The sequence below is a fragment of the Hesperophylax consimilis genome, chromosome 15, assembly GCF_061612785.1.
Source record: "Hesperophylax consimilis isolate HC1 chromosome 15, BYU_Hcon_1.0, whole genome shotgun sequence".
Taxonomy (NCBI): domain Eukaryota; kingdom Metazoa; phylum Arthropoda; class Insecta; order Trichoptera; family Limnephilidae; genus Hesperophylax; species Hesperophylax consimilis.
Window position 1 is genome coordinate 22,813,866 of NC_142850.1, and position 26,914 is coordinate 22,840,779.

The 26,914-nt window shown below is 34.3% G+C and overlaps 1 protein-coding gene across 5 annotated transcripts in view; it reads right to left on the reverse strand.

Moving 5' to 3' along the window:
- Sap47 (Synapse-associated protein 47kD) overlaps nucleotides 1-26,350 on the reverse strand; it is a 242,082-nt gene extending 215,732 nt beyond the window's left edge. For 4 of the 5 annotated variants that reach the window (XM_089640340.1, XM_089640338.1, XM_089640336.1 and 1 more), the window contains exons 1-3: nucleotides 25,964-26,350; nucleotides 25,371-25,589; nucleotides 4,065-4,144 (exon numbers count right to left, since the gene is read on the reverse strand). In XM_089640340.1, coding sequence (XP_089496466.1) covers nucleotides 4,065-4,144; nucleotides 25,371-25,589; nucleotides 25,964-26,100 — 436 coding nt within the window. In that variant the 5' untranslated portion in view covers nucleotides 26,101-26,350. The remainder of the gene's footprint in view (nucleotides 1-4,064; nucleotides 4,145-25,370; nucleotides 25,590-25,963) is intronic. The other variant, XM_089640337.1, reaches the window with a different exon arrangement.
- Between the last annotated feature and the right edge of the window lie 564 nt (nucleotides 26,351-26,914).

Below are 26,914 nucleotides of genomic sequence, written 5' to 3' on the forward strand. Positions count from 1 at the left end.
TATATGCAATTTACATTAGTATGGAAAATGTTAGTGACACTTTAGTGGGCGCGGTTTCACACTAATAACGGTCCATGGCCCATCTCCATTGTTTCTTTCATCTATTATTATACCGATAATACAACTTTTCATTAAAAAATAACACAGATAACTTATTTTTTTAATTCTTTAGGTCGACACTTAATAATGTAGACATGTTAGCTGATTGCACAACTAAATGACAAAAACAGGAATTCAAATGTCGAATAACACGAATAAAAACACTTTTTGAAAGGAGCACATGTCCAAAATATATATATAATGGGAGGTAATAACTAATAACCGAATTTACGTCTTTGTAATGAGTTAAACAGCACTTACAGCTATAAAGTATAACTCGAATGGTAAAGCTGAGGAACTACACTAAAAACTAAAGAATAGCACTTAAAGAGATGAAAAATCTCTAAACCCTTTTAGTGGGGATAGTACCAAGTACCCACTGGGGAGTGATGGGTGTAAAATATTCGAAAATGTATATAAGTGTTCAAAAACTCACAAAAAAATATAGTTTTAAGGCCGACGGGTATTTCTGACCAGCAAAAAAATACTATTATACTTGTTTTTAATCTTTACAAAGTAAAGGGTCTTACAAAATTAACAAAAAATACGTGGGAACATGAGAAAAATGTATAACGTCCTAAAATACTTCAGCCTTAATACGTTTATTCCTTTAGCAAAATAAGGCAAAATGGATTCTTTTATATCTAGGTCAGAAAAGGGAGAAATTTATTGTACTCCTAAATCAAACTGTAATAAATAGGTACCCAATGCCTAACGACGCAGTACACAATGCCAGGAATATTTTACAAAAAAGGAATCTTGATTGTGACAATATACTGATGTTTGATCATTGATAAGAAAACCAATCTCTTATTTGACAGATTGCTCAGAAATTTTGAGCAAGCAGGAGAGAAAAAAATGAACATGGAAAGAACGAGGCCTATCACGCGTCGTGCGTTGAGCTGTAGCAATCTATCTACATTTTATATACGAGGCGTATCCAGAAAGTAAGTGTACTGAATTTTTGTAGGTTACAAATCTTTTTATTGAAACAAATAAATTACATGGTTACCGTAGTACATATGTAAGCTATTTTTCGACATAGTCGCCATTCCTCTCAATGCAGGTGGTGAAGCGTGGTATCAACTTTTTGATGCCTTCCTCGAAGTAGTTTCCCGCCAACCCCATCGTTCACTTCTCCACCTCCCCCTTTACCTCCTCGTCGGTTGAAAACCTTTTTCCACCCATGTACAGCTTCAGGGAGGTAAAGAGATAAAAATCTGAGGGTGCTAGGTCAGGGGAATGTGCGGGGTGGTTTAGGACATCCCATTTAAACGAAGCAAGCAGTTCCTTCGTTGCGTTGGCCGTGTGTGGTCTGGCATTGTCGTGCAGCAGGCTGACTCCCTTTGTCAGCATGCCTCTCCTCTTGTTATGAATCGCCTTCCGCAATTTTTTTAGGGTCTCACAGTATCTTGCAGAGTTGATGGTCTCCATTTGAGGCAGATATTCAATCAAAATTATGCCTTGACAGTCCCAAAACACGGATGCCACGATTTTCTTGGCTGAAATTGTGGTTTTGAATTTTTTGGTGGAGGGTGAAGAGGTGAGAACCGTTTTTAAACTCGCGATACCACTTGTGCACACTCGTACAATTCATAGCTTTATCACCATATGCAGTTTTAACCTCATTATAAACCTCAAACGGAGGTTTTCCCTTCCAAACGAGATAACGGATGACGCCGCGTATTTCGCACTTGGCGGGAGATTGGATTGACATTTTTCACGAAACGTGTTGTCGCGTCGACACTTCTCAACGTACTGACCTTGAACTGGTCTCGTTGCGGAGGGGAAGAGTCAGGCTACACGTAAGTGTAGCCAACATGTCGAAAATAAAATTCATTCGGTCGTGAGAGCCTCAGTACACTTACTTTCTGGATATGCCTCGTATTTATATAAAAGTGTCGTGGCGGGCGGGCTTTACAGAAATATGTGGATTTAATTTTTACACAAAAATCTACCGTATTGTTTGCATGAGATCAATATATCAGTATTACATAAAAAGTTTTGTTTTTTTAAACAAATCTACAGTTATATTAGGAGACTGATAAAATTTTTGAACACTCGACCTTCAAACCAGAAGAAAGGTCACTGTCCACATGTAATTTCGACAAACCACAACCACCCCCTTTTCCTACCCCAAAGCAGAATTTTTATACTTATTGATGAAATTTTGCACACTTGACGTTAAGTTATCTTTAATTGTTCACATCTTATTTCAGGAACCCTGCGGTTATTTCAGCTTGTGGAGTATTCTGTTACCCTAAGAGCAATAGGCGCCGGTTTCCTGTTCGAAGACCTCACTTTGAAGTGTGCAGTGAGAAAGGCTTATAGGTTTTGCGTGTGTTCGACAGTTGAAAAGCGATTTTGGTTTAGGAGCGTGTTCGAGAGTTGAGGAGTCTTGAGAAGGGATTTTGGGATGCCAAAGTTTGTTCAGATAAAAGTTGGATTTCTCATCTCACAAGTTGGCGAAAAGATGTTTTAGTTTTGAAATTGTTTTTCCTGTTTTTTTCTTTTTTACATTTAATTCATTCATTAAACAAGTTCTGTTATGTCATATAACAAAAGAATAAGAGTAATAAAAGAAAAACTTTAAATTATAATGGAGTTCTACAAATTAAACTTGGTAACAATAAATAGGTTTTAAGAAATATCACACGGTCGAATTCAATGTGAAATATAATTATGTGTAAGTTCGGGCGTGTGTAAATTTGAGTCGCTTTCTCCTTATTACTATCCTTATTCCAGTGAAATGAAATCTAGAATCTGCGATATGATACTTGTATTCTATTCCAGTAAAATGAAAGCTAGAGTCTGCGATATGATACTTGGATTGTATTCCAGTAAAATGAAAGCTAAAGTCTGCGATATGATACTTGGATTGTATTCCAGTAAAATGAAAGCTAGAGTCTGCGATATGATACTTGGATTGTATTCCAGTAAAATGAAAGCTAGAGTCAGCGATATGATACTTGTATTCTATTCCAGTAAAATGAAAGCTAGAGTCTGCGATATGATACTTGGATTGTATTCCAGTAAAATGAAAGCTAGAGTCTGCGATATGATACTTGGATTGTATTCCAGTAAAATGAAAGCTAGAGTCTGCGATATGATACTTGTATTCTATTCCAGTAAAATGAAAGCTAGAGTCTGCGATATGATACTTGGATTGTATTCCAGTAAAATGAAAGCTAAAGTCTGCGATATGATAACTTGGATTGTATTCCAGTAAAATGAAAGCTAGAGTCTGCGATATGATACTTGTATTCTATTCCAGTAAAATGAAAGCTAGAGTCTGCGATATGATACTTGGATTGTATTCCAGTAAAATGAAAGCTAGAGTCTGCGATATGATACTTGGATTGTATTCCAGTAAAATGAAAGCTGTACATTATATTGTACACGAGTACCTACATAGCATGATTTTAATAAAGTGACACAATACTTTTAAAACAATGAATTAGATTCGGGCATCCGTAGCAGGGCATAAACTAAGGACGGGTTGTTTCGGAGAATTTAAAAAAAAAGAACAATTCATCAAATTTCAACGTTCATTTTCGGGTTCTGTGAAACACTTATTCAAGTTCTGTTATTATATCATTGTAGGCTAGTTGCTTGACAAAACTGAAATAAAAACAGAACTTGAAAAAATCTTTCACAGAACTTGAAAATGAACGTTGAAATTTGATGAATTGTTCAAATTCTCCGAAACAACCCGTCCTAAGTGTCTAATTCATTGAAGCCAAGAACGAGAGGCAACATTTTATAAGGCATGTAGTTATTTAAAGCTTTTAAAATGGTGGATGAGCTTCCAGCATCTAATAAAAGCATGTAATTTTATAAAACCAAGAACGAGGGTAAAGAAAATGATACCACTCACCATGAAAAAAGCAAAGATAACTTATTTATTAATCATAAAAATAAATATTAAATAAAAAAAGATTTTTTCTCGGTATCCGGATGCTTACCGTTTCCGATCTGTCCGGCATTCTCGTCCGTGGGCGTGCCGGACGGGGAAATCGGACGGCTGTCGGCTCCTCCTGTCGCACTGCAAATAAAAAACACAGAGAAACACGGTTTAATAATTATTACGCAACCAATAACGGAATGTGTCGGTGTGAATTGCCCATCGGTAAATGCATGCAAGAGATGATATTTCTGTAAAGCCTTTTTTTTACCAATAATAGATTAAAAAGAAATGCGAGATCAGTCCTGTATACGAGTAGATGTGATATTAAATATCTATTTCTACCTTATTTCGTCGGTGAATCCATGTAAGGGTTACATTGTTGTAAAAGCGTTTATATAGTCAAGTAAGATGTTCAGTGGTCAGTCGTTGAAATAAATTATTTAATGTGATAAGTACGTCTAGCTACGGACATCGACAGTGATCAAGAATTAAATGTGCACCGATTCATTGCTACGCGGATGACAGTACAGTTCATGATAGCTTTTTGTTTGACAAGCCCCCAAAAGGCACACAAACTCCAACGGCTCGGAGGGCTTTGAAGCAGAGAATGGACGGTTATCTCGAGAGTATTTCCTCCTGGGGTAAAAGTAATCTCGTCGAATTTAATGTTTCAAAGACCCAATCCTGTCTGATTACGTCTAGAAGGGATCTAAATGATAATCTAGTCTCCTTCAACGGAAGCAATCTTCCGAACAGGCCTTCCATTGATATTCTTGTGACCAGCTCAGGTATGGGGGCTCCATCGAAGCCAGAGTAAAGCTGGCCTCTCAGAAGCTGGGCGTACTGTACAGGGCCCGCAGATACTTTAATAGTACACAACTGCTGACCCTATACAAATCGCAAGTGCGCCCTACTGTCGAATTTGGCAGCCATCTCTGGTCCGGAGCCCCTAAATACCTGAAAAAAACCCTTGACTCTGTGCAGAAACGGGCGGTCCGTTTGATAGATTCCCCAATCTTAACAAACGGACTGCAATCTTTAGAGCACAGGCGTCAGGTAGGTATGCTGTCCTTGTTCTATCGGTATTACAATGGAAGATGCTCTGAGGAACTAGCATCATTGATCCCTTCGGCACCGGTGCGTAGTCGGGATACACGCCAAACGCGCGCCCAACATTTGTACACAGTTGACACTTGTCACATGAGAACGGATCGCTTCTACGATTCGTTCTTAAGTTCAACAGCTCGGCTGTGGAACGAACTGCCGGCCTCTGTGTTTCCTCCTTCCTACAACATGGGACTCTTCAAGACCCATGTTCACTCCTTCCTCTCCACAAAAAGACCCTCCACACAGCATCCCCAAAGATGACATAGGCCCTGAGGGAAATTATTTTCTTCAGGGCCTCCTGTGTGGAGTTAATATAAAAATAAAAAAAATTAAAAAAAATAATCACAGATTTGTGGTATCGGCAACATCGTGCAAGGGTTGTTATTTTACAATTTGATTAGTAAAGAGTCGAAATCAGTGATTTCAGGTATTTATGCTAAATCATACAACAGTTGTGAGACGACTGGCTTTGGATATCGAATGAAATAGACAAATTAATTTCAGGTATTACCATAGCTAGTATGTGGCTTCGGTAAATCCCTGGTGGAGTTAATATTTCGCAAAAGATGTTGCACTAATTTATTCAAGGCAAGATGTCCAGTGAAATCAGTTGTTAATCTAAAATGTTTAGGGGTGGGGTGTCTAACACCGGTATTAGGGTCGTCCTAGACAAATTATTATCTGGTTATAACATATTTATGTAAAATAACAGCAAAAGACCCGGGATGTTGTTGGCTAATCTCAAGCCTAGGTGTCAACAAACAGCTAAAGCACGCCAGCTAAGGCGATTAGAAGTCTATATGTAATAAGTAAGTCTTTATATTTTTATTCAATTACTTCAATAACTTATTTTATATAGATCCAGATGTTTGTATCTCCGCCAAAAGATTCAATAATGATCTTAATAATAAAGATTCTTAATAATACAGATAGCGATAATCAAACAAAAAATCAGGAGTTTATAAACTCAATCGCAATTTCTTTTACATAGGTAGAACCAATAGAAACTTTGAAATCAGAACTAAAGAACATCTCAGAGCTCTAAATGGAAAAAGTGAATCTGAGTTTGCAGATCATCTTTTGAATAACGATCACACTTTTGATAAAAACTCAGGTCTTAAAACACAGGATATAAAGTTTTGCAAATAAATAATTTAGAAATTTTATAAATTAAAAAACGTGTTGATATAAAAGCAGACTTAAAGCAAAAAATTATAAACGCAGTTTTAAATATTTTCCCACTAAACTGGTCTTTCCCGTCTAACAATATTGTAATTCCTAATTCTGAAAAACTCCGCCCACTCTTACCCCTCCCCACTCCTTCCACTGTTTAGTTGTAATCTATATTTAATTTTTGACTTACTCCTGATGAGGTGAACTTTGTTCATGAAACATGTAGAGGTTATATGTATTAAAGTGAAGTAAACAAAGTTATTTGTGTTTTAATATAATAAATAATGTCATGACAAAGTGATAAGCTTTCAGAAGAAATTTCCTTCGAAAAATTAAGGCGATGCACTACGTCATGTAATATTTTAAATTGAGCCGCTATCAATAACAACCCTTACGTAGATGGCGATAAGGTTTAAATTCCCGCTTAACACCATCCGCCTGTTTTGATTTATGCAAGAAAAAAACATGGCCAAAAAGTGCCTATTATTTTATTTTGGGGATGTTCAGGCATAAATATTTAATTTTTTTCGATCATTTTATAAATAACTTAATTTATCACACTATACAATAAAATCATAACAGAAAATGGATTCGTAAGTAGGAGATTTTAAATTTTAAAGCAGTTTTCATAGGCCTTTACATTATTTTTTTCTGGGCTTATAAAAAGACTTGATAGAATTGAAATCTAAAAAATACTCGATCATTTCAAAGGCCAAGATGTATTCTACTCGCAGTATTTAATTAATGCATCTACCAAAAACACATGATTTTGCATTATTACGTATGGCATCGCCTTAATAATGATCTAATGGACTTTTGACGGAAATTGGCAAGGACTGCACATATTAAATGGGTGGCACTAAACTCCGGAGAAAAAAAAGGATTTTTTCATCTAACGTAAAACTTACATGTGTTACAATTTACATAATGAAGGGAAACCTTAATTGATCTGTAAGTATATATTGTATGCACGAAACTTATAACATTCCAAAAAGCTGATTTCTCGAAAATATTATTATTTAATTTAATTATAATACATAGATGGCTGTTTGTCTAGAGATGAATAAATTACATGTCACCAAGGCTGACCACTATTTCTTGAATTTCGAAAAAATTGTTTACGGATTTTGTTTTTCAAATGTTTATCTTGACGTTGTTGACAAAAGTTTCCATGGTACGTATATTTCTTTTGATGAGGATTTTTTTACAAAGTTCTAAATTTCTTACTAATAAAAATAATTGTGTACTGTTTTACGTAATGTAACGATTCCCCCCTATCCCTTTTACACTATCTTGCTAAAGCAGACTGTGATGTTTGTTAGCTTAAATTAATTCACGTCAACTGTAATAATATCACATATCAGCAGCTGAGAAACTTGTATAAGTTATTTATCGAGTGTAATATAGCCTTATTATGACGTATTCATGGAAATAATATGATAAGCATACAATAATTAAATATAATATTACAGTCAACCCTTTAAAAATATGATAATTCTGAATTCATATGATATCTAAATTCCTAGTGAACTACAGGGTTTTCCAATAAGAGGTGTTATTTTGAATAGCCCGCTATTTCGGTAGATGTTACTTTTGGAGCTGTCATTTTTTGACATTTGACAAGTAGAAATTACGCCATTAATAAAAATGGAACGATACACGCTTCAACAACGCATTGAAATTATTAAAATTCACTTGAGTGAATCAAATGCTAATCATCTTGAGTGATGAGGCCCATTTCCACCTCGGTGGCTTCGTCAACAAGCAAAATTGTCGCATCTGGGGCTCGGCAAACCCAAGAGTTATTGTTGAAAAGCCTCTCTATCCTCAACGTGTGACTATTTGGTGCGGTTTATGGTCCGGCGGAGTCATTTAACCTTACTTTTTCGAAAATGAGGCTGGAGCAACAGTTACGGTGAATGGATTGCGCTATCGAGAGATGATTAATGTTTTTTTATGGCCGGAATTAGATGGTACTGATCTTGTCAACGTTTACTTTCAACAAGACGGCGCTACGTGCCACACAAGCAACGAAACCATTGATCTTTTACGATTGAATATCAAAATAACACCTCTTATTGGAAAACCCTGTATTAGAATTTTTTCTTCGTATAGACCGCCATATTTTATATTTTAAATTACCGGACCCCGCAATGCTAAAATTGAAATTATGTATTTCTAGGGCGTCTCCGACTTATTCCACCATTCACTACTGTGTACCACAATTTTACTGTTAAAAACTACATTACATAGATTTTAATTCGACTGCGTATCTCATTCTGGTTCAGAAATATTGCGTTAAGTATTCTTCGGGCGTCCCCGACTTGTTCTACCATTCAAACCGCTCTATAAACACTCCTGGCACTAATAAGAACAAACTTTGAAATTTTCAGCGATATCGGTGAAGAATTTTCGGAGATTTAAGATTTTGAACAAACGAATATTAACATTTTTATTTATATAGATTACATTCAAAGGATATTTTATGTTTTGATTGAAAATAACTCTTCATATAAATTTAAAAAATATAAGGAAAAAAAACTAACTTTTATTTTAATTTAATTAAACGTAAAGCGTGCCATTAAAATTCCGTGGTAAAAATCCACCCGTCCGAATGCTACTTGTACTGCGGTGAGAATGAGTCCGAAATGAATCCCAAATCCAATAGGTGCGTTATGAATATTAGCACCTGTGGGATCATCCGTCATGTTCCTCAAGTTCATACAAAACATACTAGTGGCGCCAGAGCGGTGGAAATGCAAACCTATGAGATTTGACGAACAAAAGCATAACATGTTGCAAAAGACATGATCGTAAAAGCTCAAGGATTATAACATTGATTTGTAGCATTCCTGCATAATGATTTTACTAATTTCATTGACGCATCACAGAATATTATTTGGAATTATTGTTCGGAATTATTATAACTACAGTTTAACATTTGTCACATCACAAGACATATTTAATTGGATTTACAACTACAACTTTACATTTAAGGCTCCGTAGTAAGCTTTCAAAAAAAGAATAAGATGGTTTGAAAGGGAGATAATATGTCAATACGTATGTTGGAGACAACGCGACAATACTAAAAACCGATAAAAATGAAGCGAAAATTATGAACATATTTTATAAAATACGACTCGTTTAAAGTAGAGCAAAAATCTCTAGACAGATGAGTAAAGTAGCATTTAAAGATACACTGTGAATTTTTTCATACCTATAACATGTTAAATAACAGAACAAAATGTGATTTTAGTATTTTTTTATGCATGCTTTGGCTAATTTTTCTATCAAGGGGATTTCATATAATTACTGTTTAGGTTCGGCAAATGTGTAGATTGTAGATATTATCTAGATATTAAAAAAACATATATTTTTTTAGGAACAACAACTTAAAAGTGTTCAAGTGAAATATGTTATGCGGGGGCTTAAGGTGATGCACTTAATTAATTCAAAATCAAGTGTTTTGTTTTAAAAAAATGATCGCTTAGAAATAACAGAGGCTTAAATAAAATGCTACTAGAACACACACACTAGCCTGTGCCATAATCGAACATTTTTACTCACAATTTATTCTTAAAAGCCTAGAAAAAATTAAAGTATCAAACAAAAAAAATGCTCCCCAATTTCTGATTTGGTTTTATTGTATGATGTGGCACGTTAAGTCCTTCAGATTGCAATCGGAAAACATTTAAATATTTGTGACTGAACTTCACACAGTAAAATGAAACGTGTATTTTAGCGTATTTTTATTGCATACATCAAAACAGGCGGCTGGTATTAAGCGAGAATTTCAACGTTATCCCCTTAACACATTACAGAACATAATTGATAAAATAAACTGTAACTTTAGTCGTTTGGTTTTTATGAATATTAGTTAACAACGGATAATTAAAAAATAAAGGTTTAAATTAATTCATATATTTTAACGATCATTTACAAAGAGCTTTGACGTGATTTTTACGTGTCCCAAATATGGTAGTTTATTATAATGTGTAGGCGTGTGCCGCGAAAGGTCACAGTAAAACCTTTAATCGGTGGAGAATTTTACGACATAAATAAAGTTTAAAACGTTGTCATTTACTAAATTTAGAGATTGTTTTTAAAAATTCATAAAAGGAGCACAAAATATTTCCCTTTTTGTAGTTTAAGTTGTTAGTAAAAAATTTGAATAAATATATAATTTGTTTCGCATCCAAAAAAAACCTATTTTTCTCTAATTTAATAAATCAAAAGCAATTTTAAATTAAGTACCTACACGGTGAGAAATGAGTACTGCCAATTTATTAAGAATCTCTTCAAATTATTGGTAATCCGGTTAAAAACGGGATTGTAGGCCGTTTCCTGATAAACTTTTAGTAAATTCTTAATATATAGGAGAACGCGTGTTCTTGTACCTGCGTTTGCCTTGATAATACATAGTGACGAAATGCGAAAATATTTTGATGTTTATGAACACGTGTTCCGACATCGTGATAATACAATCAATTCATTCGTTAAGGGCCTGAAATCCTCATAATAAAGAAATACTCATTTTTATTCGTGATGGTACTCAAATACATCCCTATTTAATTATAAAGAATATATTTTACAAACCTTATTTTTTCATTCTTTATTCTTTTTTCAAACTTAATATGAAAAGCTCTGACAAAGCTAGCCACATAATCAACTTAAGGCTTGCTTGAATAATAAAGTGGATATGAACGTACAAAAAAATTACAGACAGATGAAATGCCTAAAGGTCGCGTTAAAACAAAACTTTTTAAAAAGTTCGTTAAAACGAACTTTGATGAATAAACAATAAGACGTCGAGCACAGCTCATGGTGGAAAGGACAACGGAATCTAAAAATAGTTGCGTTGATCAAAAAAATTTACACAATAGTGTGCAAATTTCATGATGCCAAAGTTCATCATTCAAAAACCATCTGCTTTATATACGAGTACATAAAGACATATAATATTAGCCCGTATTAGCCCGCCAAGCGATATTAGCCCGTTGAGAGCCACCCCCAAGTCATTATATCGAGTGACACGGCCCACTATTTTCTACCGGACAGGGTATGGGGGGTTGTGACGTCAGGGGATATATGACGTCACATCGAGCAAGTGCCCCTTTTCAAAACGTCTCTGTATAAAGATTTAATGCCGGCCTTGCATGTAAAAGAACGGTTTTATATCTTCGATAAAAAATAATGGATAGGCCTTTTGTTTTAGAAGAATGGTGGTACTTGACTATTTTAAAATGTATACTAAAACGGTAAAAATTATCTATGCATTAAATCTTTTGTCTTTTGTCTTTGTCTGTGTCTTAGGTCAAATTATCACAATGTCGTTGGTTTGTAAAGTTAACCTAGTTATCATTTTTGTGGTTTCTTTGCCTTTTTTATACTAACACAGACCCGTAAAAATTACGGGATATTATAATTATAAGTTTTGTGAAGCTGATTCTGACCCTTGACATGGCCTGGCTCAAGTTCACTTGATCGTGCCATGCCTTCTTCGAGCGTCCCCGACTTTTACTACCATTCACATTAGCGTTATATATTTTACACTACCAAACCATCTAATCGTCCCTTTCTTAATCTTACTCATTACGCTTACATCAGCCTTGCATTCATTGTGGATCCCCATATTTCTCACACGATCATACATGGTTTGATCACACATACGCCTCAGGGATATCATTTAGTCTACTTTCATCCTTCCTCTGCCATTTCCATGCCTCACTGCCATACATCAGGGTAGGTACCAGCACTCCAATGTGGACTGCTAGCTTCGCTTCTTTGGACAGTTTTTTTGTTAGCGCCAATTGCGTTCAGTCCTCCATTAGTGGATTTACCTGCATTTACCCTTCTTTCAATATCTCTGTCAGCCTTCCCAAAAGAACTTTTTCATAAAATATCTTTCTTCAATTCTACACTGTTTAAAAAATTGTTTGTGTCGCAGTTACCGTGAAACCTTTGATTAAAATAGTAAAAATATGACTTGAAAGACCTGTTATTGAAAGTTAGCAACCCTTGCCAAAAAACATCAAATCAAAAAGGTCGACCTATGCCGCTATTTGACATACCAAATATTAAAAAGAAAACGTTAAAATTACTATCTAAAACAGAGGTTCCCAAAGTGGTCTATATGGACCCCCAGGGGTCGATATCGGCATGCTGGGGGTCTATGTCAGCGAGAAAAAAATTTGGGGGTCCACGAGATTCAAATGGGGGTTCATACGAGCGGACCCCCATTTACCTCAAGTCAACATTTAGGAGTTCCGTAAATGACACAATAGACCTAACACAAATATAATAGACTGAGAAATTACTTATTTGATATTTGTATTTTTATATTTCGTAAAGTTGTTAATTGAGGTATATAAATAGAGTCTACGTTCCTTTTCTCGTCAGAATTAATATATTCAAGCAAAACATTGCACATTGGAAGCCGCGAATTTTCCTAGTTCCCCAACTTGTTTTTGAAGAACGTCCAGGGTAATAATGACGTTCAACATTTAAATGCACTTCACACAGACTTTTTGACTATGAAAATGCACAATTGAAGAATCGGATATCATGTGAGAAGAACTGACCGGAATAAGCACTGACAAAGAACTTACGGGGCAGTTCTGTAGGGCTAGCTATAGAAAGAAATTCCCGTTGCTTATCCTGCTTCATTTTCATTTGGTGTAATTCCTCACAAGGGTGCCCCTGTCTGTACAATGTAAAGACAGAGCAACTATACCGTTACCCGGTTGTTGGGCAGGCAAGGGAAGGGAATATATTTACTAAAAAAAAAATGATTATCAAATGGGACGTTAATAGTTTTAGGAAAATTCAATATTCGGCAGGCAGGGGGATTACGAAAAAAAAATGAATTAGTGGTCTACGGGGCAAAAAAGTTTGGGAACCTCTGCTTATAACATATTAAATAACAGAAGAAAATGTGTTTTTAATAATTTTCCGAGCTTACTTAGCGATTTTTTTCTATCTAGGGAATTTTATATAATTCACGTTTCGGCAAAACAAATGGGAAAAAAAGTTTGGGAACCTCTGCTATAACATTTTAAATAACAGAAGAAAACGTGTTTTTAATAATTTTCGGACCTTACTTTGCGATTTTTTTCTATCTAGGGAATTGTATATAATTCACTACCTTAAAAAATAACTTTTTTTTTTGGAACTTAAAAACTTAATAATATTTGGATGATTCATATAGTAAATCACCTCAAGGGGGCAGCGAGAAACTGAGTTAACTTAAATTTATAAATCGGTAGAAATTGGGAATGCGGGTCCCCTTTCAAAACCGTATCTAAATGAATTATTTGAAAAATTTTGGTGCAGTTTTTTTTTCAGTGAAAAAACATTACAGATGCCTGTAAAATATGATTTAAATAAATATGGTACCCAATAAAATAAGTATTTATTTAAACCTAACTCCAATTCTCTAACCCATTTCAATCATACAGTATTGAGAGTTAAGTGCGAAGTGGTACGATATACCATACTCTCCCCTACTTGGGGAAACTACATATTGTAGACAAATATATAGAATTATTTAAACATAAGACTTGTAAGACGGTACAATCGATACTGCCAAAAGATCACAACTCGTAAACTCGTAAAAGCTACGAAATCGTAGCTTTTGTCACAAATCACCTTATAGTCTAAGATCCCTTAAAGAACGACCGTCACCGAGATGTTTATTTGATGAAACGTATTGTATATTTAATTTAATATGTCAATAAATATATTGCATATCGGTTGCCTAGCAAATTTTAGTCCAGGGTATGATTAATTAATAATTAAAAATAATAATTTTTTAAACATTTCACCGGTTTGATTACTATACAAATTCTATACCAATCGAAAGTATGAAACCCATAGAATATGCAAACGTTAGGTTGCCTACTCTTTTCCGGTCACAACTCTCAGGTTGCCATGTATAAACAGGTAAATCGAAAAAGCATTTTGCACCGGTCTGATTATTGAATAAAAATTATATGAAATTAAAGATTATTTCATTATGAACACGATGGTATAAGGTTGCCTGCTAAAAATCAGTCCCGAATTCCGGTTGTCGAATTTTGAAAACTAAAACTTTTTGAAAACTTGCCGCGAATTCTCGTGTGCGACTGAGAGGTCCCAACCAACCATCCCATGCGATAGAAGAGGACAAAGCATAGCAGCTGTCCGTCCATTAAAACAAAGAGAGTGCGCATGCTATTTGTTCTTGAAAATGAAAAGGATAGCGATAGACTCGTCTGTGCACTCTAGACTAGATGGTACCCTTGAGTAAGATTTGAACATGAAACGTTTTAAATGGGGTAAATTTAGATAAAAACATTACCTATTGCAGAAAGAGCTTATGATTTTATGATTCTCATCAGATTTCGATCAAACTTGTTTGATAAATTATTATTACCTCCGCGACCGACTCTGCGGTTAAATTATTAAATAAAAAATTGTTAAATTATTCGATAGGCTAGGTTTACACTTGTAAGTAAAATTTACGACTTTCGTAAATTTTTGATAAGTTACTCACAGGAGCGATTACATATGCATCCAACTTATCGTAAATAATGCTCACGGAAGTTGTTTGGAAGTTTAACTTACGAACTTCTCACAGAGACCGCTACACCAGTAATTCTATTTTTGGTAAGATGGCTTCCTGACAACGCGTTGCCGCCGACTTGACTGACAGCTGTCAGTTAGTAATATTTGAAAACAGGGATTTGTTTATTTACGGTTAGATCATGGATCCCCATATAATACCCATTTCCGCACACAACGGATTGCCGCTGCGATAAAATGCACAATTTTGTCAAACAAAAACGTAAGGGCCCGCAGAGTGTTGGACTAGGAGTTGGCTTCAAAGAAAAAGTACTGATGGGGATTTCGTTCGTTTAACGGCAGAATTAAGAATTGAGGATCAACGAAAATTACTTAATTTTATCCAAATTAGAGCAACTGACTTCTAATACATATTGGAAATGGTTGGACCGCTAATTAAAAAGAATGATACTCGTTTTCGGAATGCTATTTCACCAGCTGAAAAATTAATGAGATTCCTGAGGCGTATGTGTGTAACACCATGTACGATCGTGTGAGAAATGCGGAGATCCGCAAAGAGTACAAGGCTGATGTAAGCGTAATGAGTAAAATCAAGAAGGGGACGCTTAGATGGTTTGGGCATGTAGAGCGAATGAGCAAAGAAAGGAGTGTAAGGAGAATATACGATGCAAATGTGAATGGTAGCAGAAGTCGGGGACGCCCGAGGAAGACATGGCACGACCAAGTGAATCAGATACTTGAATCGGGCCATGTCAACAGTCATAATAATAGAAGAGTATGTATTAGACGATGTATGAATGTGAATGAGGCAATAAGTGTGTGCCAAGACCGAGTTGATTGGCTGTCCGTCCTCTCAGCCTACCCCTGCGGGGAAACGGCGTGATGGTTAGTTAGTTAGTTAGAAAAATTAATGGTGACTCTTCGATTTTTGGCGTCAGGTAATGTTTTCTACGTATTCTTGTATTGCATTTTTGTATGCATTCATTCGAGATATTAATTTGTTGTGAAGTTTGATAGCTGATCCATCAGTTCGTGAAGTCGAATACTAGAATCATTATCACACATTTACACAGGCATTTTTTAAACATGACATTGTGATGATAAATAATGTTATGTTAGTCTCCATAGATTATGGCAGAGTATTATTTCATAAAGCTGTTCATGGCAACAAATAAACAAGTCCCGAGGAGCAACGGCAGAAAGACCTGTCAGTGTTGCAGATTTCTGTTTTACTATCCAGACAGTGACGTCAAAACTTACTGTAAGCGTCTCAACTTATCAATCTGTTTTGATAAGCTGTGAGAGAGCCGTAAATTCCCGCGTGAGCGATTAGACCTGTCAAAAACTTACGTAAAAAAAACTTCCGTAACTTGGTAAAAATTACGGTAAGTGACTTATGGTGTCGTTTACATTGGTAAATTTGTCGTAAGTCGCTTACGTGAGCAACTTACAGGAAAAAACTTCCAAGTGTAAAGGCAGCCTTACAATCAACCTAACTGCGTCTAGCAGAAATACATATATAATACTAATCTAAAAGACAAAATATAACCTTCTTTTTTGTTAAATATGTATATACAGGGTGTCCGGAAACTCGTAGTACAAGCGGGAAACTGGTGAATCTACATCACATTTGGAGTCGATTTTGTAGTATATTTTTTTTTGATTTGAGCTTTCGTTATCGAGTAAATCGAGTTAGAAGTTGATTTTTTTTTTTTAATCAAATTCTTATAAATTATTACTGAAGATCAAAGTACCCAACTAATTAAAACTATTTGAAAGTAAAACAAATGAAGAAACTCGGATTTGAAGCATTATTTTGAAATCACCCTTCATTTAACCCGATGTAATCATAAAATATTTCTGCTCTGCAGGGTTAAAACATCTGTTGTTCAACCCTAAACACCAGAAAAAACTTTAACCCTAAAATAGACGAAAAATATTTTTTTTTGTTTTTTTTTTTTTTTTTGTGAAAATGCTCAAAAAAACTTTAAGTTTTTTTGGGTTCCCCATGTGGTGTAGATTCTCCAGTTTCCCGCTTGTACTACGAGTTTCCGGACACCGTGTATATACTCTAGTGTCACATAAAAAAATATACACACATAAATAATTAATTGATTAAAAAATATATATATATTTAGGGGATCTTACCGCAGAGTCGGTCGCGGAGGTAATAATAATTTATCAAACAAGTTTGATCGAAATCTGATGAGAATCATAAAATCATAAGCTCCTTCTGCAATAGGTAATGTTTCTATCTAAATTTACCCCATTTAAAACGTTTCATGTTCAAATTTGATTTGACCATTTTGATTTAGACCATCGATACCTACGACCGCATAGCTGTGTGTGTGCCAGCCGCCAGCCGGCGGCCAGTCGATCGTCGTTAGATGTGGACCCCTCGCACGTTTTTTGGCATCTGCCGATAGTTTTTTCATGTTTTCAGCAATTAAATTACATTTATTATCACTTTTGATATAAAATATAAAAAAAACATAAGCAATTAGCTATGAATATTCATATTTTTCCGATATTATATCGCTTATTTTGAGATGTGTATTGACTACACAGCACCGGAACGCGTGGATTTTTTTTTAGCACAGTAAGGGAAAGGTTAACTTTGAATGTGGATGTTGGTGTTGATAACTTTTTTTTAAATGGATTGAAATTCCTTATTAGGGTGTGTTGTGAGGTACTGGGGAGGGGAAGGAGATAGAAAAGAGGAAGGTGGGGAAGTACCTGGCTATTAAGATCTGGTCACCAAACACGAAAAAAGGCATTTCAAGTAACGTTTCAATTCTGAATGGTTCTCTTACAACACGGTGATACTGAAGAGTATCTTCCACTCTGGAACGTATCGCAAATATACTTTAAATTATATTAAATGAGTAAATTGTGAAATGATACAAACTAATCAAATCAAAATTATTTCGCGACCTCCGACTTGCTAGTCGAGAGCCTTTCTCCTCCACCACGGAGGCCGTCAAATTTTTACGAAAATAGTATTTTACCCTGGGACACCAGGGTAGTATTAAGGTACGGGAGCCTGATAGCGTACCAAGGGTTAAGAACAGACCGGCTCCACCATGAACCTAAAAGCCTTGGACGGAGCTATTCGAGAAACATTTGAAGGTGCGGGGGAAGATGTATGAAAAAAACTTTACCTACTTAAACAATTTAATGACATGTCCCATTCCCTGTCTTATCACTTTGCGTACAAATGATTTCAAAATTTTTTTTTTTTTTTTTTTTTTTTTTTTTTTTTTTTTTTTTTTTTTTTTTTTTTTTTTTTTTTTTTTTTTTTTTTTTTTTTTATATATACAATAATATTATTATTGGGTTTATAAAAACAGTTTATTTTTAAACAAGTTCTGCTGTGTAATTATTATTACGCGTGACAGCTGTTTCGCCCTCTGAAGGCATTATCAAACTGTCTTCAGAGGGCGAAACAGCTGTCACGCGTAATAATAATTACACAGCAGAACTTGTTTAAAAATAAACTGTTTTTATAAACCCAATAATAATATTATTGTATATATAAAAAATAAAAAAATAAAATGGAGTTCTACAAATTAAACTTAATAACAATAAATGATTTCAAAATGTTGTCATAGAAGATGGCTGCTAGGCAATTCCTCCTCACCCTAGTTTTGACTTCAATATAATTCATATAAAAGCGCACTTATGCTCTGTCCGGGGCTTTTTAGGATCATGGGTTTCACAGGCTATTTTATTTAGTCATTGGATTTTATCCAGCAACGGACAACTTAGATAAAAGTTTTTAATCATACAAATATAAGGAGATAAATAGTTTCGTGTTCTAAGATCTGAATGAGGAAATTGGATATTGAATGTTCATTTGTTCATTTATTACCCCCGAATGAACTTATTCATTTTCGTGCAATTCTAAAGGCACAAATAAAATTATGATAAATTGTACCCAATGATAACTGATTGGACGGATTTTTTGTTAGAAACCCGTCGTAACGGAAATTGGACGTCACCGCTATGGCCCGTTTTATGGCCCATCTCACTTGTTTCCATAAACTATAGGCTACTGCCATTAGAGCATTGTTTTTTTTAACATAAACTTGGCGCGCCCAAATATGAAATGAAATAACATATTTTGCGGGCCAGTGGAAACTGAGTCATCAAACTACTGAAGCATAGTTAATGCATGTACATTTAGCTGCGGAGTCCGTCGTACGTACTTTACCAGTAGATTTTTTACAACTTTTTCTCAATTTCCAGGACGAATAGTTTAAAACGCTGAAGCCTTTGCTTTATTATACCAAATTATATCAAATGTGTCCACTTGATTGAACTCGATTAAATTTACAATGGATAAAGCATCCTTTCGAGCCACAAAGCTTATTTCACAAATCAAAGCACGTCCTCGCTTTGTTGCGAGAATTCCAAAAGAACGAAAATATTATTAAGCTGATGAATCTTGTGTAGGATTGGGAGGAATACGAATTAAGAGGAAGCTACAAGCCAAAAATGTGTATATTCATGGTATACCTTATATTGTAGGCAATAGGCATTAAAATCGCTTGCCAAACGGAGTCTAGAAACGTTCGATTTCAAGCAAAAAACTGTTTTTTAATTTATTTTGTAAATAATTTTATAAGAAAGCAAAAAAGTTAATCAAGTGAAACTGTCACAGATAATCTTAGCTATAATACTGTATTTTTTTAAAGTTGTTTCCTTTACGCGTTCATACATTTCTATTGGAAAAATATTTTTTTTAGTATGTTACATTCATATTTTTTATTGAGTAATTTATGTTTTTATTTGTATTCTACTCAAGGAAACGATAGGAAATCCTTCAATTTATCTAAAGCATATTTTTTTGGAATTCATAATGTACATTCATTATGAAGATTAATAAAAATAGTGATTTAGCATTAAGCTTCGCCTTAACTGGTAGTTCTGTGAACAGTAGATTTCACGTAATGTTGATTATTCCGATATGATAGCTCGTGTGCCAGAGCGCATGAGAGAGCTATGGCGGAATAAAAATGTACTATCAAATACAGCTACCATCTTGTCAAAATTGGCCGGACCCGGAACATACAAAAAAAAATTTTTTAACAAAATAATTGGTCTAATAAAAAATATGCTTTTGTATTAGACCAATACTAATAGTAATAATAATTGGTCAATAAAATATGCATTTCAGCTCCAAAATGAAAATAAATAAGCAAAACAAACGTAGACACTGCAATTAGGTATCATGTTTTTTAATGTTCTTTGGAAATCTAATAATTTTATTAATCTATAAAAGATGCGCTCCAGCTCCGAAATGGAAATATTTATTAAACCACCGCCATCTTTACTAACAAGATGGCGGTGGCTAAACAGAATATACGTAGTAGGTACCGCTATAAAATAGTTTTGAAGCAGACAGCAGTCTGAACTGGCGACGGAACGCATTATCTTCTGAAGAGCAATAATTCGAAAGAATTGGAACGGATCGAATATAATGAATTGAATACATAGTTCATTTTTAAGTGTTATTTGGAGAATCTTTTAATATACATAATTATTATTATTGGTCTTTGAAAGATCGGTTTTATTTCCAAATACAGACACTGCTATTAAATTAAGCAAAACAAAACATGCGTATGTACTGCCATTATATAGTAAAGTAAGATCAATTTATTAAATGTTCTTTTGGTAATCTAATTGCCTAAAGTCAAATTACTATATAAAAGATTCGTTCCTGCTGGGAACGAATGCATGGGAAGAATTAAGCAAAATAAAAGTAGATGCTGCCATTACTTATTATGTTTTTTAAGATAATTTGCGATATTTATTGTAATTATAAAGATATATAATTATTATAGGTCTATAAAAGATGCGCTTGAGTTCCGAAATGGGAAGCATTAAGCAAAACAAATTCGTAGGTATAATACTGCCATTAAGTAGTTTTGGAGCAGACAGCAGTCTGAGCTGGCGACGGAACGCATTAACTTCTGGAGAGCAATTCGAAAAAATTGGAACGGATCCATAAATTTGGCCATTTCAATGCTTTTTGGCAAGCCGTTGCGCGAAACGCGGAATTCGTTTCAAGACTATTTATTTCACGTCCAAATTGGGTTGTCGAGGAGTTTCACAAAAGGATAACATATTTTTTACCGAATCCCGTCTGCAGTCGGGGCCAACGCCCCGGTTTTCTTATCCATATTCCGAATCTTTCAAAGGAATTCTAGAAAAAATTAGTTCATTCCATTGAGAGCGCTCCTCTCGAATTCCTCTTGGGTTTAAACTTTTAAGCTAATTCCTTTCTCAAAAACGTTAAAATTTACGGTAAATATCCATAATTCTTGTACACGGTTATTAGACACAATTTTTTTTTTATCAGTTTAATAATAATGAAAAATAACTCTCTCAGTCACCGGAAATGTAAAATAACTCATTTTAATTGTTATTTCGTTAAAAATTCGGATCATTTTATTATCTTTTTTTCCCGCCATTGTTTTTCAGGCTAGGTTTTTTTTTATCATCCAAACATAGAAGCTATTTTAGATTCTTAGATTGGATTAATTAAAATAAGAATAAAAACTACCCTAAAAACTGTCACTTCAAAATAATTGCCTCCGAGTGAATTATCAGTAATTGACTGTTCCCTTGGCAAAATTATTTTCATTTTAACGATATAACTATTAAAGTGCATTATTTCAGGTGGCTGAAATAGTTGTCTCTCATTACGAAATGGTTAACCAATGACTAAATACAACGCTCTCATTGTATTAACCGTGTTCGTTAATTAGGAATATTTACCAAATTTATTTAATACCACACACCTAGCAATGACAAAAAGTATAATTTCCATATAAAATATATAACCATATCCATTGATATCAAAATTTGAGTAGGTACCTAAATGATAAATTAAAGTCTACAACTGTAGCAACCCACTCAGATATAATGACACAAAACTTTATAGACTTACAAGTGTTCCCTTTATCGATTTATTAACTGTAATATAAATTCAATAAAACGAATAGATTATTAAAAATCGACGTTACTACAATACGGATATATTTTTTCAATTCACAATTTTTTTACTGGTGTTCCATCCTCCAGAAAGAAACGTTTTCAGCTGATTTCAACATGTCATTCAACGTGTTTTGTTAATATACTGAATTAGGTAGATACAATATATTATATTATTACGTTATTCGTTGGTTTCAGTCATCCATTAGATATGAGATTTTTTGCTGTTTTAAAAAAAATATGCTTTATTAAATATGTTCCCGTTTTGGAATGTTGCTCAGGCAGAACGTAAGACATTTTGAAAACTTTTTATGTTTGCATTAAAAATTTATAATATTTTATGTCCTTTGCAACTGTAAAAATCAGGTGCATTTTATATTTCGACCGATCAATTATTTAAAATAAAAATAATTTATTTTCTTAATAGTATTTTTCGACTCTCCCTTTGTGGCACAAAGAAGTACCTATTTAACTTTAAGTTAATTTTTCTACAAAATCGAAAAATGTCATGTTTCACCACTTGCAATATTTATTAATTTTATTATGGTACATTAGCGGGTAGGGTGTTTCAAAACGTCGTGTTTCACCACTTGTAATATTTATTTTATTATGGTACATTAGCGTGTAGGGTGTTTCAAAATGTCGTGTTTCACCACTTGCAATATTTATTAATTTTATTATTAGTGTGTGGGGGGTTTCAAAATGTCATGTTTCACCACATGCAATATTTATTTATATTTTGTAGTAATATTTCTTATAATCTTAATAAACTTTTAATGCAAAAGCTTTTCGAAAACATCTAAAACAACAACTTACCCTGAGTACCTTACCTACACGGAGAAAAATGATTATTGCTAATTTATAAAGAATCTCTTCCAATTATTAATCCTATTAAAAACGGATTTGCAGGCCATTTTCTGATAAACTTTTAGAAAATTTCTTATATTCCGACATTGTGATAATATATTTGTATTTTACTAAAATTTTAACAGTAAACTTATTAATTTATTCATTAAGGGCCTGCAATTCCGTTCTTAACCATATTACCAATAATTTGAAGAGATTCTTAATAAATTAGCAATACTAATTTATTTTAAAAAATATAGACTTTACTTACCAACCAAACGATAGAAATATTTTACAGCTTTTATATAAATCAGCAAATCATATGTATATTTTTAAAACATTGATTGTTTGAACATATTATGAAAAGAGAAAATATGAAACCTAAAAAAAAATCATTTCTGTAGTTTACAATCAAATTAATGGATATTATGTATGTAGGTATATTTCTTGGGGTTAAATTAAAGCTGATATTATATGTTATTTTTAATGGATATTATTGTTCTATAACTATGTATTTTAGTTATTGGTTGTTAACATAAAGACTGTTCACTACTACATAGGTGGAAGCAACACCTTCTTGTATAAGAGCCCAAACAATGACAGCGCCTCTAGTGGTAGGTAGCATGTACTTACATTGAAATCATACATTCGAATTAAGTTTAGAATTTTTATAATTTTAAGTACTTCCCCGCCTTCCCCTTTCCCATCTCCTTCCCCACCCCGCTAACTTCAGCCTCACATCATACCGCTACTGAGAATGCCATATAGTCCTCTGGGAGAAGTTGATTTAAGTATTACTCTTTCTCTGAATTTTCATACTTTGTTGCTGTGTTATTGGGGATAGATTAATCGGCGGCCATCTTGGCAGTGTCTGGGCTTTTATGTGGGAGGGTGTTGGTGGAAGCAATTCACAATTTAAAAAAAATGGCAAACATCAAAGACAAAAACAAAAGTATGCATAAATAAAATGTTAAATATGAAAAATGGGGTCCATCCATTAAATGGTGTCACTGAAACATAAAATAATCATAAAAGCTGATCCATTAGTTGCGCTAAGCGGATGATTTAAATAATAATTTTAAAAATATATTTGTATAATAAATTATTGTGTTGAAAAACTGAAAAGTGTATATTGTAATAATAAAATGATTATTGTCAGTTTCATTTGAGGGAATGCCGGAAGCCCTGCAAAAACTCTACTTACAGAAATTTCCAGAATATATATTTATACACTGAGTCCATTTACTGCGCATATGACACGAATTAAGAGACATTACTTGTATGTCTCTTGAAACCTTCAAGGTTTATGTTGAAAATATTAAGAGAGATGTTATTTAGGGTGACCGGGTATCTCATCAAAATGATAATTCAACACATTACATTACATAGGTAACTATTAAACCTAGTTTTTGTTTCATCACTTTTAATGACTCTATATCACTTTTTATAAGGGGTGTTGAATTTTCATTTTGATGAAATATTATGGAACGGTATTTAGCAGCACCACACCCCACAACGTTTTTTGCTGAGCCAACGCCTGCCTTGCCATGTGGTGCACATAGCAGATCGTAGTGTCGCCCCTGGCAGTAGTTGTTTGGTACAAACAAATAAACAAATAGCATTCCAGGAGGTATGGTATGGACTATCTGTCAAATTATGCATACTCCTACTAGATGGGAAACTTTGGTAGTGCGTCTCATAGAGCATATCTTCATGTTGCATAAATTGCGGGTATTCGCCGTGTATTCTCATATAAGAGATCAAATAGTTTTATTCATACCATAAACAGAAATATTCCAGCAGAAAGGTGTTTCTCTAATCAGAGACGTTCTTGAGTTTGCTTTCCGAGCAGTTATTTGTACAGTTTTTTAATGAATGATATTTAATTTATGAGGCTGGCTAGTGAAAATGTAAAAATATTTATAAAAATATGATGTCTGTAATTATTACTGTGCCAAGAATGTTAGTTTTGATTTAAAATGCCAATGTGATATTATTATGTGTTTTAAAATAAGATTAATTAATAGAATAAAAAGATAAAACATGCTGACATGCATTAATATTTCTCAATTGTGAGAATTAAATTAAGTGTTATTTGGAGAAAAAATAGGTTTATTAAACATTTATCAGGAAAAGCGTTTAATCTTGTTATTTTTTTTAATAAATTGAAATATGGCACATATTAGACATGCAAAAGAACAATGAAAAGCGATATAATAATATGATAACATTGAAAGATATTTTTAAAATATAAAGATGCAACTAGAAAAGGAATATAGATAATTTATTATAATATAAACAGAAAGATTAAAAATATTATAACTCAGAATATTATCTCACCAGCAGCTCGGCGCATCTAGGTTCAGAATTTATGGAAAGAAATTCAAGCGATTGGTTGAAATAATTTTGAATAATAAAGCCTAAGATTTCATTAGCTAAAGAGAATAATAAGATGATGAAATTTCTGGCTTATATTATGATTTGAAAGAAAACCAGAGAAAAAATAATTTTAAGAGATAACTTTTTCAAGGAATTGATTTAATTCCTTTTTTAAACAGATTATGATTACCTCTGTAAAATTTTAGAAGGTTTTTTTTAATAACTCTTGCTTGAATTATTTTCCGAATAGAAAGAATAGTTATCAGTCAGTGACCTCATTGCATGGATAACCCCATACCTAATGTACCTCGAATTGTCATCTTCGTCCTTGGCCAAGTCCTGAGCTGAAGATGCCTCGGGTTGGATGGCCTCGGCAGTCTCGGCGGCGGCTCCAGCTTCTTCCGCTGCTGCCTCGGTCTTCCGTAGACCAGGGATAGGGATCCCGGAACCCAACCAACCTGTCATTTGCGACTTCACATTCGTGAACATGTCTAGTTTGCTGCCTGCCTTTGTGGGACTGCAACAAAAACAGAATATTTGCAACAAAATTATTAATATTTGTGTAAATCTTCTTGATTCATGCATATTTAATGTTTGCCTTTTGAAAACTGTTGTATAAGGTCTTATGACCATGCCATAATAATCGTTGGCGCATTTCCACAATCAATAATACATTAATTGAGTCAATTCAGGTAGAAATTTTTCTAAGTAAGGCAAATTCTATTTTGAATCTTACTCTAATTGGTGTAGAAAGTCGTATTGGAATTGAGTCCCGATTCGAAGAGTGGCTTGTTGGATTCTTGAGGCTTCGGAAGGTTTGTTTGATGATCTAACATAAGTCTGCGCTTTGGTTATTGATTGGGAATGGAAAATAGGGAAATGGGGAGATACCTCTGGGTCTTTTCACCAGCCTCCGCAGATCCTCCGTCTCCAATGTCCTTAGTGGGGGTTGGCACTTCTTCATCTTGGGGCTCACCCTTAGCTGCTCCCATCCACGAGCTGACCTGATTCGTGAGTCCAGAAAACATTTTCACAGATAACACTTATATACAACAACGGAGAAAAAGGGTGAAACTTCACAGGGGATTGACACTGGTTAAGGTATATTTAAACACTACCGCACTACACCGTCGCGACTTGGAACATATCACCGTACGAAAGAGAAAACCTTCGGCGACTGACAAATCAGCTGAAACGTAGAAACCGATGCCAGGACAATCGACCAGGGTAAACAAAACTGCGCAAGCAGACCTGCGCAAATTTACAAATGTCAAGATAACGCTGTGTTGCCAGATACTAGTAGTCGCAAGCAAGATTTCGGTGGTTTTTAAATATATATTCAGTATTGATCAATGGATGTAGCATTATATTATTGAAGACGTCATAAAGATATTTTGAATGTTATCCTAGATATCGAACTGTGAGGATCATGCGCCATTCAGATAAAGCAATTTTAGTTGAACGACTTTTATGAACGGCTAGTAGGCGAGGGAAAAATGTCGGAGGTTGCGTGTTCCTTCTATAAAATTGCCAAATTGATCCGACACGTAGTCTCCAGGAGGGGGTGAAGCTGAGTTCCACATTTTCCTGTAACGTTCAGGCTGTTGGGGACGCCAACTAATGCAATATGTCACACGCTTGTCCGGCCCAGTGATGGTATCATAAATAAACCACTCACGATGGTATGCGGAAAATATAAATCCCGCTAGCTTTTTCGTCAAAACTCAAAAAAGAGATTTCATAAAAACTCCCCAAATTCGAAAAATTCGGTACTTCAACCAAACTTGAAAAAAAGGACAAAAAATTACGGGGTTAAAACAATGCGCAACAGTGATTGACAAG